The sequence below is a fragment of the Hylobates moloch genome, unplaced genomic scaffold (assembly GCF_009828535.3).
Source record: "Hylobates moloch isolate HMO894 unplaced genomic scaffold, HMol_V3 SCAFFOLD_4, whole genome shotgun sequence".
Taxonomy (NCBI): Eukaryota; Metazoa; Chordata; class Mammalia; order Primates; family Hylobatidae; genus Hylobates; species Hylobates moloch.
Genome location: NW_026652279.1, coordinates 95,039,445 through 95,062,082, shown reverse-complemented (window position 1 = coordinate 95,062,082; position 22,638 = coordinate 95,039,445). Strand labels below are relative to the sequence as shown.

The following is a 22,638-nucleotide window of genomic DNA, read 5'->3' as shown; positions in this document are numbered from 1 at the left end:
AATGTACAAAGAAAACTGACAAAGAACAAACTGGCCCTGGCCCTGGCCCTGAACAGAGCAGGCATGTCACTATGCCGGCTGCCCAGACTTAGCAGCTGTCGTTACAGGAAGGAATGGCTTTCTGTTTGCATTTTAGGAAAACTTCACCTTTTAAACATTTTAGATGGAAAAAAAAGTATGTGATTTTTTTTTTTTTGAGGTTTTACTGATATGAGTTACAAATAGCTTCTTGGAAGCCAGTCAAAACTCTCTTTTCAATAATGTTGAAACATTTTCCTTTGACTGGAAATTAATACCTTCAATTTAGAAGAACTCTAGTTAGAAGTTTATAGCGCAAATATAGCCCCATGTAACTAAGAGAATCTTGGAGAATTATCTGATGTCAAAAAACAGAGTGGTGTTAGCTCATTTTAAGAAATTGTTCTAGTCAAATATAAAGCAACAAATCCCATTTTTAATTTAATTTTTATAATATTTAAGAATCATTTCAGAGATAAAGTACTTCTGTTTTTTAATATAGCAAAAGACAGATTATTATGGTAGAGAATAATTATATAAATTAGGATTTTAGGCTAAGAAAAATGGTCTTCTGTTGGAGTGGATGGTTCTGTTTTTCACTTGTTAATTGTCTGGTGTTATTTTACATAGGCTTTTTCAAAATTTATTTTATGTCAATTTCTGTCAATTTTCTTAATGAAAAACTGTTTCTAGACTTCCACTTATACTAATTGCACCTTGATTGGATTATTTGCTGATTTGTTTTTTGGGCCTTTTGTTGTTGTTGGAGATAAGAGTAAGAGGAAAAACTACTTCCAGCACATGAATGGAAAAGAATCACTTTGCTGTGTTGGACATTGCTTGAGGAGACAATGTTTGTGACAGTTGCACATATTCGTATATTTGTAATGTATTCTTGTGAACAGCTGATACTGTTTTAGGGCATCAGGTCAGGTTGAGCTAAATGTACAGTTCTAATCAATCAAGACAAATGATGGTACTATCACAATTCCACCTCCAGAGGCAGGCCCTCTCCACTGTAGCTCCCAGCTTCACCCAGGGACAAAGCTACAGAAAGGGAGGTGTACTGACCCTGCCAAAGTTCCTTCTTCATTCCTGATTCATTCCATCTCCAAACCCGCCTGTGTCCTGTGGCCCTCATACTGCTTATCAAAACTGTTCCCATTATTGCTGCAATCTGATTCACATAGGCAAAATTGGCGGTAGCCATTGTGTGCAAAGCGTTCTGTTGGATGTAGGGGCAGTTTAAAAATGAAGACATAATCTTTTCCCTGTAGGAACTTACAATCTTATTTGTGTTATTTATATTCAGTGAGTGATAATTTTAGTGTGAATATGTAATATAATATAATAGGTTGATATATAAAGAAACCCCAGGCCAAGCACGGTGGCCCATGCCTGTAATCCCAGCACTTTGAGAGGCTGAGGTGGGCAAATCATGAGGTCAGGAGTTTGAGACCAGCCTGGCCAACATGATGAAACCCCATCTCTACTAAAAATACGAAAAAATTAGCTGGGCGTGGTGGTGGGCGCGTATAATCCCAGCTACTTGGTAGGCTGAGGTAGGAGAATTGCTTGAACCTGGGAGGCGGAGATTGCAGGCAGCCGAGATCACACCACTGCACTCCAACCCCAGATGACAGTGCAAGACTCTGTCTCAAAAAAAAAGAAAAAAAAACCATACAGAATTTGACACGTAGACAGTGGACTTGAAGGGAAGAGAGATAAATTCAAACAGGGACAGGTCAGCCAAGACTTTCTTCTTTTCTTGTTTCTCTTCCCACCTCTGTCCTGAAGACCTTGAGAGGCCTTAAAGCCAGGAGCTGAGAGGGGAAGGGCACTCCCAGCCAGCACTAGCTCTCAGCCTGGATGGTGTCCTCACAGAGGCGAGGGGATGGTGCTCCAGGATAGCATGCAGCAGCGGCACCTACTCCAGGTAGCAGCCAGGATAGGTTTTTTCACCTTTCATCCATCTTTATCATTTATTCAGTTTTCATGGTTATCTTGTGAAGCAGATGGCAATGGCGGTGTCCTCATATTATAAGCAGAAAACTGTGAATTGGAGGATTAGGTAACCGTTGGATTCTTTTTTTTCTGAGACAGTTGTCTTGCTCTGTCGTCCAGGCTGGAGTGAAGTGGTGTGGTCGTGGCTCCTCTGCTGGATTCTTACTGTGTTGGGAGTGGAAGCTGTGGTACCTGTGTTCTGTCTCCCACCCACGGCCCAGTTGCTCAGCAGAACTATGTGAAAGCTTCCAGATGTGTGTTTTGAAGAAATCAAAGAATGTAATAGAGTGGGTGAGGGTGTGGAGCCTGGAGCAAGAAGACACTTGCTTGTGTTTAGTCTTGTCTTGGCCACTTGTTAGGTTGTGACTTCTGGCACACTCTGTCAATCTTTCTGAGCTGGGTTTTCTCACCTGTAAAATGGAGAGAATAACAGCACCAATTTTGCAGAGTTGTGCTTAGGATTAAAGCAGCCAGTGCATGGAAAGCACTTAGCCCAGTTACTGATGATCAAATGGTATGTGCCAAATCAGCACTTGCTGCTGCCCCTATCATTATCATTACTGAATCCCTTATTTTTGTTTTCAACTTAAAAGCATAGGCTTTGGCTTAAGGCACATTAGAAATCCTCCTCGTTGGTCTCTTCACAGAGGAGGAAAAAGAGGACAAGGGAGGGGGTCCGTCTGGTTAAGAAGAGGCAGGGAGCCCCTGTGCATCTCATCCCGTGAATCCTGCTCGCTCAGCGCGTTCGTTCCCCACCCTTCCCCCTCGTTAATTTGTTAATTGCCATCGCCTGAGTTCTTTTCTCCTTCCCCACAGCATACACTAAACCTCTAGGGGAGACAATACACCTACTCTCCAGGGGATGGGGTGCTGGAGGAGGGTGGAATTTTCCAAGTAGCCCACAGGATCATAAAGGCTTTTCCTCACATGTTGGTTTTTATCACCTCGGACCATTGGTCACAGAATCTGGTCTGGACCTTGTGCCATGTGAGAGGATGGCCATAGGAGAAAAAGAAAAAGCATCGCTCCCTGTGGCTCCAGTGGACACACGCGTGCTTTCCTCACCTTTCTATCACCAGAGCCCCAAGACCTAGCATGCACTTGCCACTGTGCCCTGGAAGCTGAGTCACTCTCATCTAAGTGGATGGCAGGTCATTTTGTTACATGGTTTGGGGAAAAGATTACAACACCAAAGTTGTCACTACTTTAAATTCTATCCACGTGCCAGTTCAATGTAACGATATACTATGTGTGTGTGTGTGTGTGTGTGTGCGCGCGCGTGCACGCACGCTTAGAAGAGAGGGTGTTCTCTGCCAGGCTGCTTGCTACTCCACTGCCTTAACCTCTCTGTCACACTCAGTCGCAGTTGGGTTGATGACTCCCATATTCGGCTGAGAAGTGAGTGTAATTGTAAGGCACAGGCATGATATTTCAAGACCTTTACAGCATGAGAAGTAAAACCCTTTTCTCAGTCAGCTGAGAGCCCCTGTTATATGTGTTCCTGACCCCCAAACCCCTCATTTCTCAAGTTTCATGGCTGGAACTTTCTTCATTCTCAACTCCCGCTTTGTACCCCCCCAATCCAGGCGGTTGTGTGTCTGGTTCACTCTGGCCTTTATCTCCTTTCTGAGCTCAGTGACTAGCTCTGCTCTGAAGGCACAGGGTCCTGCTGGCTCCATGCTGCAGCTTCCAGCCCAGGTGAGTGAGGCAGGTGTTGGCAGTATTGACCCCACCCATGAAGCCACCACAATGCCATACTTGATGTTTAGGTTGCCACTGTTAACCTCCAAAATGAGGTAACCTGATAAACACGGCTGTCCTCGTGTTAATTTGCTCTATACTGAATAGCTACCAGGTAGAGTCAAAAGTTAGGATTTGGCTTCTCTGAACAGGGGATGTAATAAACTCATAGCCTTAATCTTTCACCTCTTTTGATCAAAAACTACAAGATGATCATTACTCATTTCATATGATAAGTGTGTCCTCGAACATGAAATGGAAACAATTGAGGAGGAGAAAGAAAAAAGAGCTGTGTTTTAAGTCCAAAAAACCATTGCAAAAACATGGGCAATTCAACAAATATTTGTTTGTTACCTATTGTGTATGATGCTAAAGGTCTAAAGATGAATGAAACAAGTCCCTAACACCAAGTACCTCGTAGCCTAATTATGGAGACAGAAGCACATAGCCAACCACATTTCAGATCAGACTTTGTCCAAGGAAGTGCTATTATGATGGTATTAATCAATTAGAAAAACAAGTTGCAAAATAACCTTTACATTAGATTATGTCAACTACTATTATAATTAGCTATAAAAATGTGTTTCTTCTATGGATACACAATGTCTTGGGGCTCATGTCCTGTCTATAGGCAGGCCCCCATGTGTTTGACCATTGTACCTATATTCATCCACCTGCCACCACCACCACATCTATCTGAAATCCGTTTGTCCGTCTTTTCTCTGCCATTCCCCAGGACATTAGCAGACATATAGAATCACTAGAAGTCGTTTTCATGTACCATTTTTGGAATGGTAGAATGCCACTCCCGTTTTTTTTAAAACAGTTTTACCCATATAATCATGAAAAAGAAAAGCAGTATTATTTCCCGCTATTGAGATCTAGAATAAGTGGCTTGTTAAACAGTCTTTAGGTTTTAGGAGGTGTGTATGCTACTTGGAAGAAAGAGCTTTGTGTAAATTACCTCCTTTCCCACCCAAGAAATTCCACTTCCAAATTAAGAAAGAAAGAGAGAGAGAAAGAAAGGAAGGGAGGAAGGGGGGAGAGAGAGAGATAGAAAGAGGGAGAGAGAGGTATTAATCTGCAAACTACCTGCCTGAGTGTGAAGCACACATGGTGTTGGCCATTGCTGTCCCTGTGGCTCTGGGGTCTCTTAATTGCTTGGATTAGGACTGAGGTGAAGGTCAGAACTGGATAGCCTACCCACTATTTCCAGAGTGCAGGAAGTTACAGTTTGTGTGCAGATATGGGATTGGTAATCAGATGACCTTCTGTTCTGTGCACAGGTGATGGGTGAAGGGCAGACCTGATTAAAACCATCCAGTATATTAAACATCTCCATTGTCATTAATTTTCAGCTGTGCATGAGCTCATGATGCCTGGTCCTGCAGGAGTCACAAGTTTGCTCTGAAATGTCAAAACTAAAACTCAAACACTTCTCAGCTTTCCTCTCAGTTCTGATTCCTATTCCCACCTTCCCCACAGCAGAGGTCAGGCACACTGTTTTGAAATACTAGTAAAATTTGCAGTAGGGAACAATACATGTATGTTAACTTTGAGGAAGCCAGACCCTCCTGAGAGGGTCTTGGGGGCCTTAATAAAGCATTTCAAGGAAGCAGAGTATCAAATTAATGCTTTTTGTGCTAAAAACATTAAGGTATTTAGATGTGTTATTCTAATCCCTGTTTCAGCCTGGGAACAGAAGGATCTAATATCTTTTATTTAAATCCCAGCCTTCCTAGACTGCTCCATTCTTTTCAGTCTAGTACAGGAAGAGACAGACTATAACTGGTTGATTTCAGTGACTATAAAACTATATATAATTCACAACATACAACCCATTCAACTTTTACATAAAATGCGCTTGCCCAGATCTTAATACATTCCACATCATTTAGTAGAGATGTCAGGTTTTCAGAAGCTAGACTCCTGTCAGAATGCCACTTTAATTGTTCTGTTTTTGTGGACATGCGATAAAATTGTCACAGACTCAAGTACTGATGCATAAATTCTGAACCCCCAAGCAAAGTATCCTTATTTCAAAGTGAGCCCTTTCTCAGTTGTGGAGTAAATCGATCTTGAGCAGACAGGGTGTCCTCCTGTTTTTCTGAGAGCCCCTCTGCAAGTCTCAGCTGCAGAGGCAGCATTTACGGCTCGAGCACAGGATCGAGTTTTAAGGGTTTTGTTCAGTTAATAAAGAATATCAAGTTGCCCTCACCACTAACAACTGTAGGATGGCTGATCTGTAACTCCTGTTTCAAAGAAGACGATGCTTATAGGATGTTGAAGCAGTCACAAGTCATCATGTAGTAATTAAGATCAGTAAAATATATGTAGAGAGAGATGGCCATATATATGCCTCATGTCTAAATCAATTATTACGGCTTCTTCTCTTTAAAAATTTTTGGTTTTCAAGGACATGATTAGAGCCTGAAATCAGAATTTAGATGCCATATAAAGGTATCTTCAGGTAAATAGAATAGCTAGTCTTAAAATTCTTCATATTTAAGGACTTACATCCAACATAAGAGGTGCAGTACACTTTAAGACACTAGCAAGATTTTTTTCAAGCTCTTTTAAAAGGATTTGTAGAAGAGCCAAGACTATATTTTATGTGTATATGTTGGGAGGTGTATATAACACTGAAATAATTAAAATTAAACTTCCTATCATTATTAAATATTGAAAATGAGTTAAATGAACCCTTTACACAACAAGGAAATTATTAGTAAATGTTAATGTATTTTTGCAGTAGCATATTAACATACATAATATTTTCTAAAAGCTCTCTCTTTATTTGTGGAGTGTGAAGAAGAGCTCAAATTCTGTTTTTGAAAGTTGAGTTATAAAGAATCTCTTTTGGAATATGGAAACATTTAACCTGAGTATTTTTGAAAAATGATACTTATACCATGTTAAATAATTTTTGTACTTATACAATGCTGTGGAAATTTCAAGCTTTCCACAATTTAATATATGCTCAAATATATGTGTTAAATTCCTAAAATTACCATGGAATTGCAGCACTAAGATAAAAAGCAAGATCTTGCACAGCTGCCTGCCTCTCCCCTCTCCTTTGCAGAGACTCCTGGTGTTGTGACCTTAGCACCTATTCAATTGCAGTGTCACTGAAAGGAAAGGACCTATGCCTGGTATTGCCAAAATATGGTGGATGTTATCAAAACATACATGTTTCAGCCATATCAAAATAATACCGTCGGTACATCTGGGCTCTTACATTACTTGTTCAACAAATCCTGGAGCATGTTGACCTGTATTTCTCAAGAGTGGCTGGATAGCATCAGGGTTCGTCATTATGTCATGCATGTTTTATCACCAATAATGAGATACACGTTTGTCATATTAGTCAGTCAGTAAGTTAAATCCTTATTCTACTGGGCACTGTGTTAAATAGTCATTTGTAGTGCAAAGATATTACAGAGGCATTCTATTGTGGTAGAATCTGATTCTCGGCTTAAATCATTGCACAAAGAGCAAATAGGTGGTTGAGCTAAGCTGGGCAAAGTGATGCACACCTGTGGCCTCAGCTGCTTGGGAGGCTGAGGCAGGAGGATCGCTTGAGACCAGGAGTTCAAGACCAGCACGGGCAACATAAAGAGATCCTGTCTCAAAAAAAAGTATATGTATATAAAATATAATATATATTAGTACAGTATATATATACACACACATGGTAAGGTATATATATACACCTTATATATTATTTATTAAATATAAATAATTTGTTTGGATGATTTGCATCATGCAGCAGCCCCAAGACTACTTGTAAACGTTTGGTAAGCTGGTATTTATTAAGCCCTCAAAGTGCTTTTGTGAGGTGTTATACAGGGGCTGGGGGTGAGCTTATAATAGTCGAAGCATTATGATCTAAAGAGGCCAGGAAAAAAAACTAAGCTTAGGTGTTAGCTTTTCCCAGGAGAGCCCTTTGTAAGGACAAAGATTGTTGTCAGCCATGTGTCATTAAAAGAGTCACAAGACTGGGTGTGGTGGCTCATGCCTGGAATCTCAGCACTTTGCGAGGTCGAGGCAGGTGGATCACCTGAGGGCAGAAGTTCAAGACCAGGCTGGCCAACATGGCAAAACCCTGTCTCTATGAAAAATACAAAAGAAAAAAATTAGGTGGGTGTGGAGGTGCATGCATGTAATCCCAGCTACTTGGGAGGCTGAGGCAAGAGAATTGCTTGAACCTGGGAGGCGGAGGTTGCAGTGAGCCAAGATCGTTCCATTGCACTCCAGCCTGGGTGATGGAGTGAGTCTCCATAAAAAAAAAAAAAAAAAAAAAAAAAAAAAGGCTGTCCTAGAAGGCCTAGAATATTTTTAAGGGTATTTGTAGAAAATAGAATGAAGACCACTAGCGTGTTGGTCAGGAAGTTTGCAAACGATATCTGTCTCTTGAATCACAGGACAAGTAGGATGTTTTTATCTGCTTTCCATGAGTGACAAATTTAGATCTCACAGAGGTGGCCCGTCATTTATGTATTCCTTTCATCCTCTCCATCTGTGAGTAGGCTTTCAGAATTGCACACTAATAGCATGTTCCTAGGTCTGTTGTTTATATGGAAGTTAAGATAGTTTTGTTTAAATAGAACTGTATTTTTTCTATTACACTTAATTATGGGTGGAGATGTAACTAGTCTTGGAATCATGATTTTGGTATTTAGTCACCATTTATTGAATGTCTGCTGTACAAATCTTAAATTAGACATTTGGAGAAGGGTGAGGAAAGGGAGGGATAGTAAAGGAATGAAAGATGTCATCTCTGTCCTCGTGAAGGTTAGAGAGAAAAACATATTCCCCCAGGATGGATATAACCAATTACATTGAATACTTTACGGAAAGAAGTGTGCTGATTAAATAATTTGGGGCCAGTTCTTGAAACTTTTATGTCACCTGCCTGCTCTTTCATGATGCAGCTGATGGCGTTAGGGAAAGAATGGTAACTCAAGTCACATGGCATTTTGTAGGAAATCCCCTCTTTTATATTCAGATGTGGTTTTGAAATGTTTAAGGATTCCGAGAAATGCTTCCATGGGAGGGGCTCCATAACACCTTCATATCTAGAGGAAATATCGGCATAGAATTTCCAGAATTTTTTGCTGCAAAAGCAACCAAAGCTAGAAACGCTCATCCCTGAAAGTCTGTGCATGTGGCTCATTGAACAATGAGATGCACGTAGTCACTCTGAAACCCATTCGCTCATGGATTGTTCTTTTCTCTGTTAGCACTCACCTTGCTTTTCAAACTGCGTCCTACCTTAGACCCAACCCTTGTGAGGCTGCCTCTTGGTCAAACACTACATTCTTTGAAATAAAAACTGAACTGCTCTCACCTTTCCTTAGTTGTTGTGTCTCTCTAAGGCACACTGTCTTGCAGCTTCCTTAGTTACAGCTCCTCGCCATGTGTAAGTTTTTATAGTGAGGGAGCACTTACATCTACCTTAGAACTATTGAGTGATTGAGTTGAAATTTTCTTTCTTCGTGCCTCTAGATAAGCTAACCCACAGGTACCTATTGGGCTTGCCTGAATGCACCCCCATTCCCGCCACTATCCTTTCCCACTACTGCCCTCCCAACCCCAAATTCTACATCTGCCACTGTGCTCCAGTGGCCATTCCAAGCTGCCCAAATTATCTACTTTTAGAATTTAGGGCTACAATGAAATACACCAAAATCTAGCCCATGAGATTAAGTTTTGAGGGATCCGTACAGCTTGGGTCCGAGCACAGATGCTCCAGAAGGGAACGACTGTCCAGAAGGCCTGGACACCTGGGTTGCGTCCTGCACAAATGTACTAAACGCAACTGAAGAAAGAACCCAGTGGACAGAAGGGATGTGGTCAGCCATGGAGGCATTTAATAAATAGGATTGGTTAATTAATTTTAGGTTTTAGACTCAAATATCAAGTGTTTGTATATCTGTCTACTTAAGCTATGAGATTTTTAAAGGTACTAAAGTTTTTGACTGACTGCCGTGAAAAAGAAGATGTTGTATTTTATTTAAATAACTATTTTAATAAGAAAATCCTTTTCATAGGATAGTATCTTCAACAGGAAAATGAACACTTTTCCAAATGAAATCTTCTGATATATTGGAGCACTTTATTTTATAGTTAAATATTATGCATTTTAGGCTTGGTATTGATAAGTTGGTTTCTGTGTCATTATGAAAAACAACTTATGAAGTCTTGTATGTTGTATTTCAGTTAGTTTTTGCCCCTACCACCTTCTTATTTGAGACACTCAGATTAAAAGAATATTTTTAATGAAGTACCAACAAAATGTATACTTTCTGGGTTTCTGTTTAAAAGCAAAGAAGAAAAACCTACATATGCAAAACTTTAAGAAAGGGGATAAGATTCAGTGTTTCTTGTAATTGTTAACTGTCACTATGGAAATTTTGTATGTATCTTATGCTATGGAAATTCAAGCTTAGCTAGAAAACATTTTTGCTAGAAAAAATTTTTACTAGAAAGAACTCGTGGTATTGTCTAGGCCAGTGCTGGTGACCTGAGTATGGTCCAGAGACAAGCAGCAGCGGCAGCAGCTGGGAGCTTGTTAGAAATGCACATTCACAGGCCCAGCCCAGACTTTCTGATCAGAGGCTGTACTTGACAATCCCTCTGGGTGATTCTGATGCTCACTTAAAGTTGGAAACTCATTGATCTAGGACAGTGGTTTTCAAACTTCCTTTTAGTCATAAGGACTGCTATATGTAATAAAGATGTTTTCAAATCCAGATAGTGAAAGAATTTTGTGAGTCTGGTTAATTAATAAGTGTTTTGGGTCTCTAGGGGGTTCCTGGGTAGAGTTCCTTGTAAACCCTCTGGCTCAAGTGAGCTCAGTGTACAAATCTACAATTGAGATCCAGCCCCTCTTTGATAACCGGGCAGGTAAGATCGGAGGAGGTAAAGAATCTGCTTAGGTTTGCGCAGATGATATTGCAAAATCAGAATCAGAAACTCTGAGTGCAGGGTTTATGTATATCAGATAAATTAGTGTATGATCATTAGTTCTATAAAAGCAGTTACCCAAGGTTTCACTAAAGTGTTATATTTGAAATAACTTAGAGAGCTAGTTTTTAAATTTCAGGGACATGTGTCCCACAAAATGAGATACTCCAGGAACTGATTTTTGTAAGTCTCAAAAGAAAAACTTATTTTTCATTTTAGAATCTATTATATTATCCAAAAAAGCAGATAGAATACTTCTCCAGTCAACTGAATGCTTCTGGTTTATATTTCTATTCATAATACACCAGAATAGGATTAAAGAAGTGCCCCAAGCACCTAGCTTGGCTCAGCTGTGGTCTGGAGTTTTTATTTTATGGGTTGAATTATTATATGTTGGGAATACTTATTAAGTGTGGCATGTGATTCCAGGTCACAAGTTAAGATTAAGAAAGAGCCGGCTTGTGCTTCCTGGCAACTTGGTATACTAAAATACTACATATGGCTAAAGCGGAGTGGTGCCTCTTCATTTCTGTAGAAATTAGCTGTTGGACATCTGTTTTGAACCCCTAGTGTGTGCTAGAGCTATGTTTTCTCAAGGTATTACAGCTGAGGACATAATAAATCCTTGATGAGAATTTCATGCTCCTAAAATACTGCCGTATGACTTGCTTTATATACCCTGGTCAGGTTTTCTCCTTATTTTTGCATTTTGGGAAAGGCAGCTATTGGATGTTCATAGATTGTACTTTAAGCCATTGGAATCCTGACTTGACTTACTTGAGATCCAAATCCCAGAGTGGCAAGCCCAGTGAGTCTATTTGACTTGCTCCTCATTTCCCATTGGTTGGCCTATCGCTAACCTCCCTAATAGAAAACCAACAACTTTAAACTCAAAGAAAACCCGGATCTGTTTAGGTCCTTTCCTGTTCCACTCCTGAGATTTTCCAACCCCTGCAGTGTGAAATGGCCAAGGCTTCTGCCTGTGGGCTTCCTTTCTCTCCAGACCACCTCGAATTTGCTGATGAATAGGCTAGCTTTCTTGATCACTTGGATGACATATAGACTTAAGGAGGAGTTGCAGCCTTAGGCCTGCTGAGTCCTGTTTAAGTTCCTGTTTTACGCTCTCTGGTGATACTTTCATGGATGCATAAGAGGAGTTGCAGATTAAGTGATAGCCTCCTTAGTGAGGTTCCACCTCAGTGAGTGAATGATTTTAATTAAAGAGTGATTAATGCAATCATAAGAATCCAGACTCTGGATCATCCACTATGTCCTCAGTGTCTCAGCAATTTCTTTGCACAGCCCTTAGACCAAAAGGAAAACTTAAGTTTCTAATTATTAAGTAGGTAAAGTCAAATAATTTAAGAAATATTTATGACCCAACAACTTAGCAGACATTTGAAACAATAATGTCATTGAAAGACATACATTGAAAGAAATAATCCTTATTTCCTCCATCATTAAATAATCATTACTGTTGACAATGGCATGTGGTGATATGCCTGTTTGCCTGTTGAGTGCTGCATGACTTCTCGAACTTTAGGGTAAGCATAGCTGCTGCCTTGCTCATTTCCTATTCCACATTCATTTTCACAAGGCATTTGCTTTTTATCATCACCACCACGAGAGCTCAGCTTCACAAAGACATATCTTGAAAAGGGATGCAGTGTGATTTATTGTTGAAACTGTGAGCTACTTCCAGCTAGTATTTTGCACTGTTACCTGAGAGACATTGCTGTATTTCCCTCAAAAATTAAAAAAACTTCTGCTGCAGCATCCCCAGGGCACCTGCACACCCAGTTGGGAGACACAAGTCTGATGGCAGGCAGTTCTCAGAAGTGTCCAGTCTTGTTTTGTTTTTCCAACAGTTAAGATGTTTCACATAATCCTATGCTAGGTGGAGTATGAGATGCAATTGTTTTATACTTGCTAGTCAACACAGTGGTTTCACATTAACACATCACAACCATCCCATGAGGTGGCTGGTTCTCATTTTCCCAGTCCCACTCATGAAAAGCAGGGGCTCATGGACTTCCTTTCCCTGCTTAAATGGTTAATGTGTGGTGCACAGGAAAAGGTCATACTCGGGCCTTTAACTGTGGCTCCCAGGTTGTTTTCTCCAACCATATTTGATCTGTGGTTCTGTGGAGTTTCAAAACAAAATGGGAAATCACTTTTGTGTAGCCAGTTACAGTTGTGGACTGCCTCTGCCAAAAAGATCAGCCCTTGGCTTTAAGTAGCAGTTGCACAAACCAGGAGGGAGTAGATACAGCTTAATATCCCTTCATGTTAAAATTGCTTATGTGGCGTTGACTGGAGGCCACTGAGCAGTGGTAAAGCTCAAGTAACTTTCTTTTAGGCCACATTAAAGTGAATCTGGCATCTGCTACCAGGGAGATGGTGATTCTGTTCTATTCTGCTCTCGATTGTCTAAAAGATTATACTTGGAGCTAACCAAGTATATATTTTATATATTTTTTAAGTTCTGAAGCATGCCTATTACATAATGGTTGAAGAACCTGAGAATATTTAGCAAGCAGCAACAGAGCTTTGGGAGGAAGGATGTGATAGCTGTTTTTATATTTCAGCCTTCCAAATATTTGCAAGAGAAGTTAGACTTTTCCTGTTTAGCCCCAAATGACAGAGTTAGTACTCTTAAGTATGCTCAGTAACAACAAAAAAGTAATAATAATTTGCAGTGGTTGCACCTACTCCAGGAAGCATCGAATTGCTGCCATTGCAAACCCTTGTGGAAATGCTAAAAGGGATATCAGATTGTGCAACCCAGCTCCTAAAGTCCTTTCGTTATGTTTTTCTAACTTTCTAATTTTTATCTTTGTCACTGAGCAAAGGCTTTTTACATGGTTCTACATTCAGTTTGCTGTCTCACCAAATGCATTTCTTTCTCAAGTTGGTAGAATGAGATGCCAGGTAGCACTTCAGTTTTCTGTTTGGAACAGGTATCTTTGTGGGTAGAGACCATCTAGGAGCCGTTGAAGTTCTTACTGGGCAAATCTTTTTTTTTTTGAGGCGGAGTCTGGCTCTGTCGCCAAGGCTGGAGTGCAGTGGCGCAATCTTGGCTCACTGCAAGCTCCGCCTCCAGGGTTCACACCATTCTCCCGCCTCAGCCTCCTGAGTAGCTGGGACTACAGGTGCCTGCCACCAGGCCCGGCTAATTTTTTTTGTATTTTTAGTAGGGACAGGTTTTCACCGTGTTAGCCAGGATGGTCTCAATCTCCTGACTTTGTGATCCGCCCACCTCGGCCTCCCAAAGTGCTGCGATTACAGGTGTGAGCCACCACGCCTGGCCCTTACTGGGCAAATCTTTGAGTCTCCATTCTAGCTGATGCGTGAAGTCCATATGTGGGTGTGGCCAGTAGACCTCTGGGAAATCCAGAAAAATCTTTTACTTTGTGTTTATTCTGTGTATGTGGTGGCGGGCTGGGGGGGTGCGGGCAAGTGCTGTTTAAGTGATCCGAGAGCTTACCTGTAAATTCCCCAAATCAAGCGTCAGCTTACCAATTCAGAATGTAGAGTCACTCAGTCCTGAGATGCTAGTCTTTGCTTGATGTTGCTGTGTTTTCTGGTCTACACTCTGAATAAGCACTTCATTTTCATGAATACCCCTCTGCTTTACACCCTGCAGATTTATACTGGCTCCTCTTCCCAGACAACTTGAGGACTTAGGAAAGCTTGGCCGCCATCTTGGATTCCTTGTGGAAAGAACCCTTCCTATGCAGGGGCTGATCTTCTCTCCCCCTTTAGGGCTGTGCTTCTGCACGGCCCAGCAAGGGGAGACTTCCACTCCCTGACTCCCATCCTAGATCCTCTGCCTTGGCTGCCCTTCAAACACAGCTTGCTTTTCTGGGGTGGATGTAGAGAAGTCTTTTTTCTTTCCTCTTACCCCAGCCTTCTTTCTGCACTTTCTCATGCCCTGCCAATTTCCTTTCCCTTCTGTAAAAGCAGATTTTACAGAAAATTCCCTTGCCAGCCCTAGGTTGTATATGATGTACCGTAAAGCAAAAGGAGGTCTGTGCTCGTTTTCTGATTTATTGGAAAGACATTTCCGAAGACCGCTGTAACTAGACTGACTTCCTTTATCATTCAGCAGGGCACACATACCCCCGAGGAGTTTGTGCAGATGCCTCCCACTGAGCAGAGTGATTACAAATAGCCTGTGTTTTAAGTTAGTTTTCTGTTGTATATTTCATCTGAGAAGTTGGCAAATACTTGAAAGCCACAAGCTACTGTTTTCTGAAAGCTTCTTTGCACATGAGCATAAAATGTATGTATTGAATTTGGAGATCGTCCAGTAACTGTCCTTTTAATGCAGCGGAATGTAGATTACAGCTGTTTCCTCTGGAAAGACGTGCATAGTTCTGATTTCCCTCTCTTTTCTCACAGAGTGTCTCCTCTGCAGAAGTCTGAGATAGTAGATGTGGTGAAGAAGCGGGTGAAGGCCATCACCCTCGCCATCGGAGACGGCGCCAACGATGTCGGGATGATCCAGACAGCCCACGTGGGTGTGGGAATCAGTGGGAATGAAGGCATGCAGGCCACCAACAACTCGGATTACGCCATCGCACAGGTCAGCAGCTTGGGCGTCCAGCTGCCCCATCCTGTTGAGAGATGATAGCTGGGCATGAGGACCTGGCGTTTAACCTTCAGTGCAGCCCCAAACCTCTGCCACCCCTCTTGAGGTTGCTGTCTAGATGAAACCCAGGGGATATTTGGATTTCTGTGTAGTTGTGATCTTGTGCAGTTTGGAGGCCCTGTCCTGCTGGTTGGATTTCTTTGGCCAGCTATGGGGTTGGCCAAACTGCTCTGTGATCCAGGCAAGTTGCTGCTCCTGGCAGATAGGTCTCTGATCTTATAATAACCTCTCACCCTCAGCTTCTGCATCTGCTGCATTGCTTTTCCTGCTGCATCGCCTGCTGAACCACAGCTGTGCTCATGACAGCCTTTCTCTATAATCCCGTTCCGGTCTCACTCCTCCCAAAGGTGCTGGGACACCCCCTGGGTAGGCGCTTAACGTCAGGGACAAGCAGTGATTTATAGCTGTCGCCTTCTCTGTAGTTATGACAGGGGTGCTGCCCAGGACCACCCCTGTGAGGTGAATTGCTGAGAGCATGAGCTGGGTTTGGGCCATAATGACCGCATGGTCAGTAGCAAACAGCCTCCTGCAGTTAGGCCAAGTTCAGTCCATTCCTCTCTGATCCAAGCCTCGCATGCCAGGGCTCCTGATGTGCTGTACTGCACTGGTGGCCTGAGGATGAAAGAAGGGTCCACTCCGTAATGACAGCCCAAAGGTGAAGGAACATAGCCAATTTCCTAACCCCGTAGGGTGCATATCTGAGACCATCTTTGCAAAATTATGACTGAGACAGTGGAAGAGATCTAATTTAACCGACTCCATCTTGCTTCTAACCTCCGAGCTGTCCTTGTTCATTCCTGGGCGTAAGCTGAACTAACTTTGAGAGAAACTCAGTTTATAGTTTATAGTTTAAATAAAGACAGTAACAGCCCTTTCCCAAAGCAGACCTCCTTGCCTGGGGACTAGACTAACATTAGCCACAAGATTTGAAATATGGCTTAGGAGTCATGGAGCTGGAGGCTACAAGATTCTGACCCTCTTAAACTGCTCCTAAGATCAGTGCTTGAGATATTTTGCAGACCCTGCACTTGATGGATCAGCTGGCACCACTCAGATCAATAAACTGGCTCATCTAATCTTGTGGCTCCCAGCACCCAGGAACTGACTGAGCTCAAGAAGACAGCTTTGACTCCCTATGATTTCTTCTCTGACTAATCAACATTCCTGGCTCACTGGCTACCCCCACCCACCAGGTTATCCTTAAAAACTCTGCTCCCCGAATGCTTGGGGAGACTGATTTGAGTAATAATAAAACTCCAGTCTCCCTCACAGCCGGCTCTGCATGAATTACTCTTTCTCTATTGCAGTTCTTCTGTCTTGATGAATTGGCTCTGTCTAGGCAGCAGGCAAGGTGAACCCCTTGGGCGGTTACATATCTAGATGATTTGGCCTGCTGGATCATCCAGAAAACCTAGACATCACAGTGAATGCAGGGCATGTCCCTCTGTCTCCAGATTGCGATACATCATGAATAGATGCCTGCTCATCGGCCGGGTAGCAGGAATTCCCTTGTGTTTCTACGGTGTTGAGGTGTTTGAAGGTATTCACCTTAATCACATGAACACAAGGAAAAATGCCTATACACCCCTTCAAGCTGAAATCAGGGGCTGCATATAAAATGTGAACAAGCTTCCTATAGCCCCCGGGCTTCAGGCCAGTCCTTTGCAGTTCTGGGGCTCCACCTCCCCAAAGCGGGGGCTCTGTGTTAGATCACCTCTCAGGTTTCTTCTCAGCTCACAGTTCTGCAGATGCAGGGAGGAATTACAAAATCCTCCTGGCTCTGAAAAGTGCATGCAATCAATCTTCTTCCTTTGCTGATTTCAGATAAATCCTCAAGACAATTTCTGAAGTAGGTAAGAGAAGGAATCTTGACTTTATAGGTGGGAAAACTGGGGTTCCTTCGTATCAGGTGACTTACATCAGGTCCAAGCAAGCAAGCATCTTGGGGTCAGAAAACAACGGACCTGAGTGTGAACTTGGGGGCCGGCCCCACACACACCTGCCTGTTTACTTTCCTGAGTCAAATGCTTTGAGGCCTGTGGGACTTGCACTTCCTGTAGTCTGTCAGCAACTATAGATGTTATACACCCCGGCATTATTAAATACTTGAGTTATAACATCATATGGCTGGAAGGGATCTTAAGAGGTTTCCTAGGAGTTCCAGGCAAATATTTGTCTGTCTTTTTCTTTAAAATGTCTTGGGAAGGGAGATCCCATGGCCTGCTTTATTGAAACTACATACGAATAGGATGTGTTATCCAGAGCAATTGCTCTCTTCAAATTAAAAGTGTCAAAGAAGGGTGGAGCAGGGAGCAAGGCTTTAAAACGCCATTGGGGGTTTTCTTGCCCCTCCAGCATCATAGTCACCTCTGCCAAAGGAACTGACGCAGCCCACATGTGTCTGTGCACCCTCATTTCTCCTGTCCATGGTCCTATTGCTGATTCCAGGTTCCTGCTAACCTCACACCCTTTCCACCAACCAACATGCTGCCTCTACCTTAATCACCATGCCAGAAAAGCCACAGCTTGATGAGTTTCTTTGCTACTCTTGAAATCATAAAAATCTCTGGTTGTTTATCACCTTGGGCTTTATCTGTTCATTTTAATGTGGATGCATTTTTTTTATTACGCTTCGGAGGAAGTACCCTCAGGGTTATTATACTCAGAAAGAAAAAAATTTTAGCTCAAAGACTTACCTTGGGAAAGTTATGAAGCGGGCAAAGCTCTGGTTCTATTTCTCCCCTGCTTGCCTCGTGCTTTTATGCACATGGGCAGCCTGAGACCAAGCGCCGTCCTTTCTCAGCTGCCTTGTCCTGAGCAACCTCGCTGCCGTCGCTGCGTCATGGTGCTCCCCTAGCCCTCGGCTTTCCATTCTCCTCCAGGAGAATCATTCCTGCCCCCTGCTCTCCTAATGTTTTCAGAACGATCTCATGAAGACAGCATTTTGATTTAGAATATACATTTTTTTTCCTGAAAACAAATCACTGTAGCGCTCAAGTTGAGGCATTCGGGATGACTCAAGCAGATGTTTGCTCTGCCCATTGAAGTTTAACATCAGGGGGTCCCGGTCAAATACAAACTTCTTTTTTATTTGTTTAGCTAGTTATTTTATGATTTCCCATTCCCCTTTGGAATCCTTAATGAGCCTTTATGGGGAATTTTATTTTTCCATGGGCACCTACTTCTGCCGCTTCGAGGCGACGATTTAGATTCCAAGTGCGTGGTGAGCCCCGTGCCTTCCCCTCACCTCCTGGAAGGACACGCTGAGCTGCAACTCCGCCTAGGATGGGGTCCTTTCTTTAGTGCTAATGGAGATTATTATGCAGTTTCTTCCTGAAAATTTTTTGTTTAAGTCTTGTATTTTCAGTCTGGTCATTTCTTTTCTATTGAGAGTTACATTTAATTAATTAATTTATTTATTTATTTTATTTTATTTTTTTTCAGAGTTTCACTCTTGTTGCCCAGGCTGGAGTGCAGTGGCTGGATCTCGGCTCACTTCAGCCTCCGCCTCCTGGGTTCAAGTGATTCTCCTGCCTCGGCCTCCCGAGTAGCTGGGATTATAGGCACCCACCACCACGTCTGACTACTTTTTGGATTTTTAGCAGAGACGGCGTTTCACCACGTTGGCCAGACTGGTCTTGAACTCCTGGCCTCAGGTGATCTGCCCGCCTTGGCCTCCCAAAGTGCTGGGATTACAGATGTGAGCCACTGCGCCCAGCCGAGAGTTACATTTAATTTCAAAAGTCATCTGAAATTAATAAGAAGTGTATAACTGCAAACGAATTTCTAATGTTCTGGGGCATTCTCAATACATCCTGCTTGTCTCTCCTAGTAGTGTAATAGGGTTCAAGCTTGTGGACTTCCTGACACTCTGACTTAGAACAGGAGGCATTAAGGCTTTCATGCAAGGGAATCAAGAGGGAACTCAAATCCAGGGTAAGGCATATCAAATGTGTAGAAACATGGTGTAAACAGGATTGCCCCTAACGGTGCATTTATGCCAGAGCAGGACACCATGCACCAGACCAGAGAAACTCGTTTCCCTCCCTCCAGTGCAAGGTTTACACTTTTTGGGACCTTTATGGAATGGCACACAGAAGGCAAAGCCAGGCTAAGGGGTGGCTGAGGAGATACGATCCGAGTGGTGTCCAGAGACCACCTCTCACAATGAGAATTCCTGGATGTTCCTGGAATATCTGTGGCTCCAACTGAAACCACAGGAGCCATCACATCACTCCCAGCTTGGGACCCACCAGCAGCCCCTGACTGCATAGCACTCTGGCCAGAGGGGCTCTGTACTGGTTGGAGGCAAAAAAGGAGAAGACAAAATGGGTCAAGAAGTGGAGGCAAAGTGTGTGCGTGACTTAGTATATCTATGTGTACATGTGTATTTGTATGAGTATCTATGTATGTGTGTCTGTGTATATGTGTGTCTCTGTGTATCTCTGTCCTGTGTGCCACTATCTCTGTGTCTAGATGTGTGTGTCTGCCTGTATGTGTCTGTTTATCTGTGCCTGTTATGTGTCTCTGTGTATCTATGTATGTACATCCGTGTGTGTCTATATGTGTGTGTAACTTTTTAACCTACGCAGTTTTAGTGGAAGTAGTGTATGTGCACCCGTGTGTACCTTTCTTTTAAACAAGACTCTATTGTGTGAGTGTCCCTGTCCCTTGCTCTTTTTGTCACTGAAAAAATCTGTGTTCGCTTAGAGATGTCTGACTTCCGCTGTACTTTTCTCTCAGTTTAGTAGTTCACCTTTGTTAAATAATTAATCCCTATTGCAGCACTATTCACAATAGCAAAGACATGGAATCAACCCAAATGTCCATCAGTGCTAGACTGGATAAAGAAAATGCAATACACATACACCATGGAATACTATGCAGCCATAAAAAGGAATGAGATCATGTCCTTTGCAGAGACTTGGATGGAGCTGGAAACCATTATCCTCAGCAAACTAACACAGGAACAGAAAACCAAACACCACATGTCCTCACTTATAAGTGGGAGCTGAACAACGAGAACACATAGACACAGGGAGGGGAACACCACACACTGGGGCCTGTTGGGGAGGCAGGGGGAGGGAGGGCATCAGAATAAATACTAATGCATCCAGACCTTGAAACCTAGGTGACGGGTTGATAACTGCAGCAAACCATCATGGCACATGTTTACCTATATAATAAACCTGCACATCCTGCACATGTATCCTGGAACTTAAAATTAAATTACAAAGCAGCATTTGTTTAAATAGAATTTCATAAGAATAACAATTAGAAGTCCAGCAGTATGTTTGGGGAAAATAATAATAATGTAGATTTAAGAAGGATTTTAGTTGTTCTCACTGGGCCTGAAAGCTCTGTCTTCGGAGAATGGTTTTCTGAGATTCCTGCAGAATCTGGTCTCCTCTACCTACATTATCTGACTTCTGTTCATAAGGACATTCTGTTTGTGACTTTTATTCCTCAATGATGGGCTCTTCTGAACTTTGTAATTTTCCTTTTGCAGTTTTCCTACTTAGAGAAGCTTCTGTTGGTTCATGGAGCCTGGAGCTACAACCGGGTGACCAAGTGCATCTTGTACTGCTTCTATAAGAACGTGGTCCTGTATATTATTGAGGTAAGAAGGGGTGTTTTTTTTTCCTTGACGAGAAAGTTCTTTTCAGAGGATATCTTGAGGTATTTAAAGTCATTTCAAGGCAAGATTTTGTCCACGTAAAATTAAAAGATGCTGCTGTGACTTTCTACAGCCTGGGTCACATGTAAGCTCCTGTGAAGCTGGGCTCGCCATTCTGGTCTAGATCCTCATGCTGGATAACCAAAGCGGGCATCTGCAGCCTTTTTTCCTTACCCAGACATGCCTTCCTCCATAGCTCTCCTCCTGTGTTCCTCTTTGCCACGCCTCTTCCTCTGTGTCCTTGGCTGGGGTAGAATCTTACTGATACTCACACCCCTTCCAGAGGGGTCAGATCCTAGCAGCAGAGGCCTACACCTTGCCAGGTGAACACTGAGGTATTGCTGGAATGAATGGGGGGGCCTCATTTCTGCCTTACTTCTCACAGACTGCAAGTTTCCTAGCATCCATTCACTGCTTCTGGGTTACTTGGACACTGGTACTTACATGGGAAGGGTGTGGGAGTGAGGGGATAGTGGGGAGTAAAACAGCAAGCTCATTGACAATATTGCAGTGCGTTCATATTCTGTTGTCAGAGAATTTTCCAAGATGCCGATTCAGTTACCAGTTACCAGTTACAAACATGCTTGCTAGAGGGGTGGGCCCAGGAAGAAGTGGAAAAGTCACATTATGTTTGCTATTAGTGGGATTACAGCCCTGCTATAAAGGGGGTGGCTTTTGAGACCATCATGACTAATCGTTTCCAAATATGTTTGTCTATGGAGGAAGATAATGTTAATTATGGTGCTTTAATGCTTCATTCTACTATGGGTTATTTTATGTCTGATTTCTTGACTCTTAGGAAAAATAATAACCAAGGAGGAAATCAACTTTTTCTGATGTAAGCTCTGACAATACTCGGTTCAAATAACTATTAATAACAATTTCCTTGCTAAGGTAGCTGTAACTAACTACTTCTTTACCGGGTTGTCTAATCTTTCCTACTCAATCATTCAGGTCAAACATATAAGTTTATGTCACACATCTGGTAACTAAACTACTAAAGAGTGATTTCCCCAAGTTGTGCAGGTTGTTCACAGCCCAAGACAACTGGGCCAAAAGAGTAAGTGAAGCAGAAACATAACCTGTGCTGCGTCATTCATCTTTTCAGCTGCCCAGAGCCCAACTGGAAACAGCAATGCGTTTTTCTAAGTTGCACAAGGGCCAGCCTATTCGCCAAGATGTGTGTATTTGCAGAGAGGATGCCTCTTCTAGTTCACACAAAAGCCCCTTTTGGGCTGGGGAGCAGCCTTGATTCTTAAAGAATGTTCCAAGCAATCAAAAGGGATCTGGTTGAAGTCCTGACACTGACCCGTTCTTCCTAATTTGAATCTTTTGTGGGAGGTGCCCTGTCTGCTTAAGTGTATTTCCCTAGGAAGAAAATATACAGCAGAGGCTTGAGAGATTTGGTGATATAATTGACGTTTTATTCCGTATACTGAGGTTAAAATCAATAATTTAAAAAATTATTCATAATTTGTCTGCTGGTCTTGTGCTGTAATATTCAACTCAGTTCACTCTGGGTGAGAACTTATAGATGTTGGTGTAAGAGCTTTAGTGGTTTCTCTCTTCTCTTATT

General features: G+C 42.4%; 1 protein-coding gene across 2 annotated transcripts in view; it reads left to right on the top strand.

Annotated features, from left to right (window-relative positions):
• ATP8A2 (ATPase phospholipid transporting 8A2) overlaps positions 1-22,638 on the top strand; it is a 713,978-nt gene that overhangs the window by 425,373 nt on the left and 265,967 nt on the right. For both annotated transcript variants that reach the window (XM_032150616.2, XM_032150617.2), the window contains exons 26-27: positions 15,136-15,319; positions 20,895-21,005. In XM_032150616.2, coding sequence (XP_032006507.1) covers positions 15,136-15,319; positions 20,895-21,005 — 295 coding nt within the window. The remainder of the gene's footprint in view (positions 1-15,135; positions 15,320-20,894; positions 21,006-22,638) is intronic.